Below are 11,835 nucleotides of genomic sequence, written 5' to 3'. Positions count from 1 at the left end.
AAGTTACAATGATATATCAAAATGAAAAGTTTAGTACGATATCCTACCTGCATCTGATTGAAGGAAAAGGTTGCAAAGTGGGAAACAGAAATGCAACCGAAAAAGGACAAAATAGAAAGTACTCACAAGTCATCAGAAAATCAATTAATCAAGGAAATCTACAGTGTTCAAATATTCCATTATAGAAACCCTGTAATCATATCATACATACCAGTATTTTCAGGTTCACCAATATCAAAAAAAGTGTTGAGTAATTCAAGGATGCAAATATCTGCCTAAGCATCAAGTAATTCAAGGATATTAGAAATGGAGCCATTTCAAATACAAAGGAATGCTGCTAACAAAGGAGGGGTAAACAAAGAAAAAGTTCTCTACAGGGAAAAGATAAATGCACAGCGACTTAATTTATCTTCATCAATGCCCTCTATCTGCTTCACTAGTAGAGCAATCAAAAATCTCTTCAAACACATCTAATTGTGACATGTCACGCAAACAAGATATTGCTTCAATTTCTACATTGGGTAGCGCCGGTAACATCCCATCAGATTGATAAGGTACTTCATCCTCTATGTTGTCAATCTCTACGCGACCCCTTGGTTTTGTGGTGATTGCCGCACACCATCCACGCATATCTCTACACATTTCTGGATATGGGACATAATACACTTGTCTTGCATTTTGCGCAAGGATGAAAGGATCATAAGGACGATAACGTTTATCCATCTTAATATCCACAGTTTTATATTGTGGGTGAACCTTTGTGCCCGTATTCCTTGTTGGATCAAACCATTCACAATAAAAAACTGGAATCTTATGCTTCAGACCAAAGTAATCTAGCTCAAAGATATGTTTGATTATTCCATAAAAATCAGTATTTCCTCCTTCTGCAAGACCTTTCACGTGCACACCACAATTGCTAGTTTTTCTACCTTTGCTCCATTCTTCAGTATGAAACTTGTACCCATTGATAAAATACATGTTCCATGATATGGCCATTGATGCAGGACTGCGAGACAAGGCAATTATATCTTGGTTAGTAACTCCATTTGTCTCCTCATTTACATATTTCTTCAGCCATATGGGAAACTCTATATGTATGCGCCCAGATGAATCTTCTATATCTAGAGAGTGGTTCTCTAAGAATATGCTGAAATAAATCACACGATTCATAAGTAAATATCTATTATGATATGCATCAATAATTTGATTGAATATATTATGATGCACACTTACTCAAGATATGGTTTAACCTCATCACAATTTATCAAGACATGCACATGTGAAGACTTCCATTCCTTATCAGATAGAAAATATTTTCGTGACTTCCCACTTGGTCGACCGCCACTTTGTAGAATGGACATTGTAGGTAGAATGTCATCATTGTCTAAATGAGGTTTGTTACTAAGATTTATGGTTGGCAACAAACGGAAAGAGTTGAAATAATGAGAGCAAAAGTAATTTGTCTCGCGATGTATATAATCACTGCATATGGAACCTTCAACTCTAGCCTTATTTGTCACTGCCCTCTTTGAGACTCCCATAAATCTGCACATTCAATCATTCCACGTTTATTAATTTATGATAAACATGCAATAACTTAATAAAATCAACCACAACAATTACCTTTCGAATGGATACATCCATCGGTACTGTACTGGACCACCTAGAATTGCTTCTTTGGCAAGATGGATTGGAAGATGCTCCATTGAGTCAAAGAAACCTGGTGGAAAAATCCTTTCCAACTTGCATATGATAATTGGAATATTCTCATCCAACTTAATTAAGTCGTCTATCCTCAATGTATTGCAACAAAGATCTTTAAAGAATCGACTTAGCTCAGTTAATGGTTTCCAAACCAAATCTGGCAATGAATGGAATGCAATTGGGAGTAAACATTCCATGAAAACATGACAATCATGGCTCTTCATCCCATGCACCGTACCCTTTTCTACATTGGCACACCTACTGAGGTTTGAAGCATAGCCATCTGGCATTCTCAATTCCTTAAGCCATTTACAAACCAACTTGGCTTCAGATTTGGTTAGAGTGTAACTAGCCTTTGGTTTACCATTCTTTCCGTTTTCTAAGGGTTGGAGCTCCAAGTCCCCGCGAAAGCATAATTTAGCCAAGTCTTCTCTTGCCTTTTCATTATCCTTTGTTTTATCCTTAACATTCATGACAGTATTAAATATATTATCGAAGACGTTTTTTTCTATGTGCATCACATCGAGGTTATGCCTTAACAAATTATCCTTCCAATATGGGAGATCCCAAAAAATACTTCGCTTTTTCCAATTGTGATCCACTCCATACCCTTCGAATTCTTTCCATTTCGCCTCCCATCCAATTTCAATAACTTTTGGAAAATTACTTATTACCGCCCATATATCTTTCCCTGTGGAAATGGGAGGTGGCTCATTGGTCACAACCCTATTTTTTAGGAAACTTCTTTTACTCCTTCTGAAGGAGTGATTAGATGGCAAGAAACGACGATGACAGTCAAACCAGGAATTCTTATGGCCACTTTTCAAGGTGAAAGCATCAGTGTGTTCCATACAATGAGGGCATGCCAATTTACCTTGTGTTCCCCATCCAGATAACATACCATAGGCTGGAAAATCATTAATTGTCCACATCAAGCAGGCTTTCATGATGAAGTTTTGTTTTGTAGATATATCATAGGTCAATATTCCATTGGACCACAATCGATGTAGATCATCAATCAATGGTTGCAAGTAGACATCTATCTTTAATTTAGGGTTTTTAGGTCCGGGTATGAGGCATGCCAAAAACAAGTATGGTTTGGTCATGCACATTTCAGGGGGGAGATTATACGGAGTAACTATTATTGGCCAACATGAGTATGGAGAAGCAGACGCTTGAATGTAAGGAGTAAAACCATCTGAACACAGACCCAACCTTACATTTCTGGGTTCCCTAGAAAAGTCAGGATATACACTATCAAAATGTTTCCATGCTTTTCCATCTGACGGGTGGCGAAGGATGTTGGAACTATTTTTGTTCATGTGATGCCATCTCATTTCACTTGCCGACTCAGTTGATGCATACAATCTTTGTAATCTGGGAATGATTGGGAAGTAGAACATTCTCTTCACTGGGATATCTTTGTACTTTCCCATGCCAATCTTGCGAGGAATGAACCTAGGAGCATTACAAAATTTGCACTCTGATAGATTGCTATCATCCTTGTAATATAACATACAACCATTCTTACAACAATCAATCTTCTCAACCTTTAGCCCTAACTTAGATACCAACTGTGTTGCTTGGTAATAGTTATCGGGCAAGCATTTTTGAACTGGACATACACTTTTAAGCATTTGTGCAACAAAATCTAAACCTTTTTGTGGTACATGCCAATTAGACCTAATTTCAAGAAGTTGAGTAGATATTGATAATATTGATTGGGTAGCTCCCTCATAAATGGGCTTGTTGAAAGATATCAACTTGTCATAAAATCGTTTGGCATCTTCGTTGGGAAACTCATCCTCCGTATATTCCTCAACTTCTATGTTATCATTCACGTGAGAGAATACTCCATAAGGCCTAAAAGCATCATACACCATCTGATTCATTGCCTCAATTTGGTCATCATGATGCACATGCTCACTACTATTTGAATCATTCCTTGTATTAACATTGAGCTCTACTTCTCCATGTTGAGTCCAAATCCAATAGTCTGGTTGAAATCCATCTCGATACAAGTGAAGTCTAACATTAGTTGGTGTTCTTATCTTGAGACACTTGCAATTTATACACGGACACCTTATCCCTCCCTCAGATTTACAAATAGGTTGTTTCAAAGCCCTCTTTACGAAGTCTTTAACCCCGCGAACATACTCTTCTTTCAATCCGTGTCTATTGGAATATACTCTATCGTACATCCAAGTACGATCCATTTTCTATAAGGCAAACAATTAACTCGTCAACCACTGAAAATTAAAACATATATTAGACAAAAATGAATGGCTGATAAGTTCCTAATGGGTAATAGGAGAAAATCAGATAACTTCCTAATGGGTATTAGGAGAGAATAGAATACATGCATTCCAAGGGATTTTTATTTTATTTTCAGTGGTTCAAAAATTAAACATGACGAACATACCAAATTTTAATACTATTGTACATTATTATTTCAGACCGTAAACAAAATTGCTGCACAGATTTATAAATCTATTAAACTGCTGTATATTTTAACAAATCCAATAAGCTATTGTACTCACTTCCTGAAATCTAACTAAAACAATGTAAGCCTTAATTCTTAGTTTATTTTTTAATGTAAACCGAACCAAAACTACATGTTAATGGAAATAACTAACAACTTGCAGTATGTAGTCACTATATAGACTGTCATGTACAGTAGTACCAAATTATTACCATGCCAACACAAATCAACATACAAACCAAAACAAAACTTCTACCTACAAACATACGCAACCAAAACGCATAAGCTAGCCGATACACAAAGCAACCGCCTCGAAACCAGAAAAAAAAAACACAACACTGGGACAGTGATCACAACAACAGAATAGAACTTAATTCGAAATATAAACAAAATCTATGCGAATCAAATGCCACAAAGGTGAAAGGTTATATCCCGATGCTAGAATTTCATTTACAACATAACCAATTCGCAATCCAAGGGAAACCGAAAAGAGAAAAACACAACATAGCCAATGCGTGTTCGAAATCAAAATAAAGTTCAAAAATTTGTAGGGTTCACAATTCCACGAATTCGCGATATAGGGTTCGAAGAGGTTAGAATGGTGATTTATGTTAGAACGTTCGAAGAAGCCGCAAAGTTATGAGAGAGTGAGGTTATAGTCATTTTTCAATTCTGTTTTCCTAACTAATTAACTCTCACAATTTTCACTTAACCGAAATTTAACAAACATTAACAGTCATAACAGAATTCAAAACAACCTACTAACCGATAGCAGACTTAACTCAAGTAAGAAATCTAACAGAAACTTAACTCCATCCTAACAGAAATTCAGTAATCACCAAACAGTTCGCTAATAGCAGTCCACAATAAAAGCATATCATGGTTTCATTTAAGTCATAACAACTCAACATTAACATTAACAGAAGCAAACTATTAGACTTTCAACAATAGTTCACAACTGACATTACTAATAAGTAATAACACATTCAACTAATTAATTTCCTAACACTTAATTAGCTAAGAAGTTCATAACAGAAACTGTGCAGCAATTTTGTTTCTGTTAGAGGTTATTAGTTAGTTAGGATCTGTTATGAGAAGTTATAAAATCTGTTAGAGGTGGATTTGGTGAGTGAAATGTTTAACTCAAATTCTGTTTTGAAATTAAATTCCATTGTAAATTCAGTTAGTTTAGAAATTCAAAAGTTAGTTGAATCGAAATTGAGATTTAAGTGGAATGTAACTGAAATGAAAATTGTAAAATTTTCCCTCCTTGTTTTATGTGAATGTAGTTATGCAGGTTAATTTCAGTTAGTAAAAAAAGACTGTGAGGATGTTAATTTGTTAAAATTCCTGTTAGGACACTAAGAAACAGTTAAGTGGAAATTTGGAACTGTTATTGAAATGATTGGGTTAGTGACTTCCTGTTATTAAAAAATTATTAGTAATTATTCTCCCTGTTAGTCTATGTTTGTTTTCTTATTTGTTAATTTGCTTATGTGAAATGCTTGAAATTCCGGTTATATTGTCGTTAAAAGCTTGTCAATGTATGATGCGGCATGTTAATTAGCAAGTCAGTTAGAATACACTTGGATTTCTTGTACATTTCCGTTAAAACCACTGTAATTGAATTTTGGTATTAGTAATATTAATTCAGTTAGTTCCTATTGGTTTCTCCACAGGTTTGTAAACCACACTGACTTATTGTTATTTTCGTATGAATGTCAATGAGACGCACGGTTTTGAAAGCATCCCACTTTCACTAATAACTAACTTTGTTAATAGAAACTGAACCTCACTAACCAACTTCTAACTTCCAGGTTTCTTCAACAACCGCTCCGAAAATAACAAACTTCAAAACTCCTCTTCCCAACCTATAACAGAACTGAACCTTCACTCTTCACAACTAACGGAACCAACTAACAGAACCATCATTCTCTCATGACCAAAATCAACTAACCGAATTTCACAACAAATTCTAAACCGTTACCTAACAACTTTTCCCAACAAACTTCTCAAGCAAATCACCTGCAAACAGAATTGAAAAATGACTATAACCTCACTCTCTCATAACTTTGCGGCTTCTTCGAACGTTCTAACATAAATCACCATTCTAACCTCTTCGAACCCTATATCGCGAATTCGTGGAATGCACAACAGGACAACAACACAAGACAGAACAAAGGAACACTTCTCAATTGCAGTCACTAGAAGCAAGCAAAGCACTAACTAAGACACATCAACAACAGTTAGAAAACAAGCACTAATAATCAGGTCACAACAGCCAGATAATCAAGAACAGGATAATTCAAGAAGCAGATAATTCAGTTATGGAATGCAGGCACAGCAGATAATTCAAGAAGCACAACAGCCAAATCAGGTGGCACAATGAAAACATCACCTTCAGCCTGAAGCAAGGAAGGCTCAACAGCAAATATCTCATCAAGAACAGGACAATCTAGAGCATTAGAGGACATACATCAAGCAACAAAAGGGAAACTAAACTACAGATATGAGTTCATCTATAAAGCACTCAAGCAGCCGCATCATCAATACACAATGCAACAACTGGAAATTACTCGGAGGCAACATCATCAAGAGAACCACATGAAGGACATTCAAGATAAGAGGAAGGATGAAAACATGCATCAATATCATCAACATACCAGAAACCTTGGTTCCACAAAAACAAATCTAAACCAGCACAAACTTTTTCAGCTCTTTTAGTTTGACCCCATAAGAAATAATTAAGCAGAACTTAGGAAATTCCATAGCCTCCTCATAACCACAAAATCAATTCATAAATAATTCTCAACCTTGAGAAATACTAACTGATGCAAACACTAACTATTGCAAACACTAACAGTTCAGTCTGGTTCCAAATTAACATAGGGATGACTAACCTTGAGAAAGAGTTGTCTTTGCAAAATCCCGGATGATATAATGCTTCGGTTCCAAATTAACTTGCATTCAACAACTGCTTACTGCCTCCACTAAGTAAGATGAGCATTCTTGAAAACCTACATTCAGAAAACCAATTAGCAAATAATTTGATTTTTGTAGTTTCAGACTTAAAGGAGACTTTAAACATATTTGGAAACAATACTAAACTTGCAAAGAAAAGTTGATTCCAGCATCCACAAAGCCGATAGTTCTGGAAAACCTACATTCAGAAAACATAAAACATATGACTATCTCATACTCATTAAACCAAAACTCCATGGAAATCACTTGAGATGAATATGCATTACCTTTGATGATTCAGAAACCCTTTAACGAGGGATTTTGAAATAGGGATTCTTCAATGGATTCACGGATTAGGGATTCACGAATCGGTTCACGAAATTGGGAAAAAACGGATTCACGATTTAGCATGGAATTAGGGTTTTCGTGTTGTGAAATGAAATGGAGGGAGAGTGAAAAATGACGAGGGAAAAGGAAAGAGGGAAATAAGCTGTCGCGCAATTTTTGGTCAGAAATAGAAAATTCCATAGCGTCCGCCAAGCGGACTCTAATTAATAAATAAAATACTTAAACCTTAAATATATATACATATTATAGATAAATAAATGGAAAAATTATATGTTATAATAATAGCGTCGGCTACGCGGACTCTAAGTAAATAAATACTAATTAAAAAATAATGCTACTAGATAGAGTCGGTCACACCGACTCTAAATAAATTAATCAAACATTCTTCAAAGGTAACATAACAAGTAGTGTCGGTTTTGCCGACACTGATAAAAAAAATAACTTGTCTTAAATGATGTACGCAGATAGAGTCCGTTAGTGTAGGCTTAGCCGACACTAATAGTGTCCGTGTCGGTGGCCGACTCTAAACTAGGAGGCTAAAATGACTTATTCTAGTAGTGAAGGCATCTTCAACTCCAAAGCTCTCTTCTTCACCCAAAGAGTGTAAGCTTCCAAGGCTACACAATTGCACAAACCAAGCTCGAATCTTCCTTTCCTATGCACATTATGCCAAGCATGCACAATCTTCTGCTTCAAATGTTGGGGATCTTTACCCTCTTGATAGAAAAGACCTTCTAACAAAGTGTTATTAGGTTTGTATCTCAAGAGGAACCCAAGTTAACGACGAGCCAAAGCAGGGTTGTAGTTAATTCCTCCTTGTGTACCAATGAGAGGCACGTTAGAGAATTCACCATAGCAATCAATAATATCCAATCTGCTTAATGAAGGATCATACCAAACTATATCATCATTAGTGAGAGACATAAGTCTCTAATACCATCGTAGACATTGTTTGTTCTCCATAAAAGTAGGCGTCTAAGGCAAGTGCGAAATAAACCACTTGTACAAGAAAGAAACACATCACACAATCGTTCCACCACCTTTAAAATTCCTCAAATGTAAATAGAAGTACATATCTCCTAACAAAGTAGGCACATGATTCCCAATCAAGAAAATTCTAATGGCGTTAACATCAACAAAACCGTCAATGTTAGGGAATAAAGCCAAACCATAGATGAGCAACACAAAGATGGCTTCAAAAGCATCTATACTCCCGGCTTGAGCAAAGGTAGTAGCTTCCTTGATGAGGAACTTAGAAGTTAACCCAAATAGTCCTCCTTTCTTCACCCAATGAGCCTCTATCTCAGACTTCTTCAAGTGAAGAGCTTCAACAATAAGATGAGATCTGGGAATCTCTTCCAATCCACTAAAGGGAACTTTGTTAGAAACAGGTATTCCCAAGAGATAGGCATACTCCTCCAACGCAGGCACAAGCTGATAATCAGGAAAAGTGAAGCAATGATAGAGAGGGTCATAGAACTGAGCCAACACACTCAAGAGTCCTTTAACCATGTCAGTAGATAACACAGATAGAAGCTTCCCATGACGTTTTTTGAAATCCAAGGGATCTAATACAAAAGATGATAGATTCCTTAACTCTTTCAAGTCGGGACATCTGAAAATGTACTTCCTAGTGTTCCTTCATCCACAATCCATGGTCTGAAAATATTTGCAAATAAGACCTCAGTTCCTTGAAAAAAAAATCGTGTGATGAATGTTATGATGCGCATGAATGCATGAATGCAACAATCACAAATAAGGGATCACACACAAGGCAAACAAACAAAGGTCAATTATGAATCAAGTCATTGTCAAGATCAATCATCCATTTTGGTGGATTATGGGTTTTACCTTATCAACACCCAAGTTCCATTGATATTGACAAGACTTGATTGGATCAACCAAGAATCAAGGGTTTGTTGTGAGTCACGAGCATGAAGTCTGGGTAAGGACCATCCCAAAGGAGTGAACTACAGATAAAACCTGTAGGTCATGTTCTAAAAAGTTCTTAGAGTCTTAATTCCATCCATCGGATATTACAGGTTAGGATGAGTGACTCATCAACCCATAATATTCTTAAGAGAAACTCGTCTGAGTGTAGTATCGCGTAACAACTGTTATCAAGTCTACACTTGAACAGTCTCCGCACTACGTCCTAAATAGGCCAAGATGGTTTAAATGTTCTACGGTCCTTAGCTTCTCGGACCCCAAATCAAAGATAGTAATGCCTAGCCACAAATAACTTGTGTGACATTCATAACTCCAAAAGGGTCTCCACTGAGTAGATGGGTGTCGCAACGCGAAAAATAACCGGCGGGAAAATGCAGGTTTACAGAGCCGCCACCGACGCTATTCATCCTATGACGGAAAGGGAGCGCAGGACTAACCTAAGAAATGGGAAAGGAACGGTCTTACGACCAGAGATTGCAAGGTACGGGATTCGGTTATGCAAGGGGAAGGTATTAGCACCCCTCACGTCCGCCGTACTCGACGGGATCCACGCTCAAAAGAATAGGAAAAGGTTGCTAATAAACTGCTCAAACAGAATGCACATACACTGGAATAATAAAACAGGTGAAAGAGACGGAGGAAGTGGACTCGGCAGGATGTCGCATCCTGGGCCTACGTAGTTTGTCAGAAACAAACATCAGAGTCGACGTAGTTCGGGGAAACGGGAAACATGCTCGCTAGGACATCACATCCTATGTCTACGTATCTTCTCTATCCAGAGTAAGAATCAGAGCACTCGTAGCTCGGCTAACGCACGCCGAAACAAAACACCGAAAAGAGACGCTGAGACGTCAAAAGAAAACACAAGAAGGAAACAGAATGCCAATAGATGGACTTATATCCAACTCCAAACAAACAAAAAGGAAAGAGAATGCCAATAGATGGACTTATATCCGACTCCAAACAAACACACGCAAAAGGAAACAGAATGTCAATACATGGGCTTACATCCGACTCCAAACAAGTAACAATCGCTAACCAGCGAACACCAAAGAAAAAGGTTATCAGATTGACAAGCTAATATGGAGTCTGGAACTCGAGCCTAATAGTTGTCACACAAACACAAAGGGTGAACAGACAAACTAATAGGGAGTCTGGAACTCGAGCCTAATAGTTGTCACACAAACACACACAAAAAGGAAAAAGGGTGCCCGGAGAGATCTCGCTCGATCTCCTGCCTACGTATCTCATCTGGTATGAGAATCAGGGTGACGTAGTTCCCCTTAACAGGGGTACAACTCTCCTAACCAGAGACCAGGGAAGTAACAAACTAAAAGGGAGACTTACTCGAGCCTAATAGTTGTCATGCAATCCACAATCCCTAAGTTGAGGTATCTAATCAGAACCTAACTCGCACAGGGAATAAGTCAATTCAAACAGCAAATAAACATCAACAAAAATGAACAGACATCACACTCTATATACAAACAAGAGGCTCAGACAAATGGTTGGGCTTTAGTCAAGGGGTCATATCAACCTCGACAAACAAGCCAAAACTGTAGGGGTATGCTGAAGCTCTTAACCACTGACATTGACCGTCAGGGTGAGCAGATGAAAAGTGGTAATGAGGATTAAACCTCATGCTCTTAACCCTGGCCTGGGTGAGCTCAATGACAATGAAAGCGTGGGGATCCAGAAAGAGGGACCCTATTCCACTTGACTGACTCTATACAGAGATCTTAGGTTATGTTCAAGAGCATCAACACGTAGTGCGAGCATAATGAACGACTCACAAAATAACAGGGGATTGATTGCTAATCCCTTCTATCTGTCAATTTCCTCTTCACTTAGGAGTACTTAGCAAGTAACATGCCTCACTTGGAGGTCTTTGACACAAATATAAACAATCACAATCATTGCCTCTTAAGGAGGACTTCAGCCAAATACCTGCCAAAAAAAGCGACAGGGCTTCTAGACTACATGGAGTGAGAAGGCTAAACAACCTCAGTGGTATATCAACCACACTCCAAAGGAAAGCAAAAGCTAGCTAGCAAGCGACTAATGTACCTGTACAAAATCCAAACAGTTAATATTGTATTCAGACAAATCAACAGTCAACAACAGTGAAACCAATGCAACTATACACAATGCAAGTCATAAGTGCAAGCACTCAAGTGAGTTCATCACATAAATTGACCTACAAGACAACAAGAGTTAGTAATCAAAGCAACTTGCGTCTCAAGTAATGAGACCAAACCAAACATTAGTGCTAAATGCTCAATACCTGAAACACAAAACACAATTGGTGAGTACAAACCACTAGTACAAAGACTAGGGTCAAAGGCAAGTCAAATGACCAAAACAGAAGTCAATATTTCACATGAAGCATA

At 37.5% G+C, this 11,835-nt stretch overlaps 1 protein-coding gene across 1 annotated transcript; it reads right to left on the bottom strand.

Moving 5' to 3' along the window:
* Positions 1-414: 414 nt before the first annotated feature.
* On the bottom strand, positions 415-3,920 carry LOC127104600 (uncharacterized). The gene is made up of 3 exons (XM_051041779.1): positions 1,624-3,920; positions 1,234-1,545; positions 415-1,147 (listed from the first exon to the last, which is right to left on the bottom strand). Exons 1-3 carry the CDS (start codon positions 3,918-3,920, stop codon positions 415-417), a joined length of 3,342 nt encoding a protein of 1,113 aa, XP_050897736.1.
* Between the last annotated feature and the right edge of the window lie 7,915 nt (positions 3,921-11,835).

The sequence above is a fragment of the Lathyrus oleraceus genome, chromosome 7 (assembly GCF_024323335.1).
Source record: "Lathyrus oleraceus cultivar Zhongwan6 chromosome 7, CAAS_Psat_ZW6_1.0, whole genome shotgun sequence".
NCBI lineage: Eukaryota > Viridiplantae > Streptophyta > Magnoliopsida > Fabales > Fabaceae > Lathyrus > Lathyrus oleraceus.
Note: the sequence above shows the minus strand (reverse complement) of the source record. Positions and strands in the feature narration are given on the sequence as shown.

What these genes read in the sequence shown, in the direction of transcription:
- LOC127104600 (XM_051041779.1), bottom strand. Translation starts at nt 3,920, where the DNA reads ATGGATCGTACTTGGATGTACGATAGAGTATATTCCAATAGACACGGA. An exon ending in TGGATGTATCCATTCGAAAG is followed by an intron (nt 1,546 to 1,623) that starts GTAATTGTTGTG and finishes TTGAATGTGCAG; the next exon opens with ATTTATGGGAGTCTCAAAGA. An exon ending in GAGGTTAAACCATATCTTGA is followed by an intron (nt 1,148 to 1,233) that starts GTAAGTGTGCAT and finishes GATTTATTTCAG; the next exon opens with CATATTCTTAGAGAACCACT.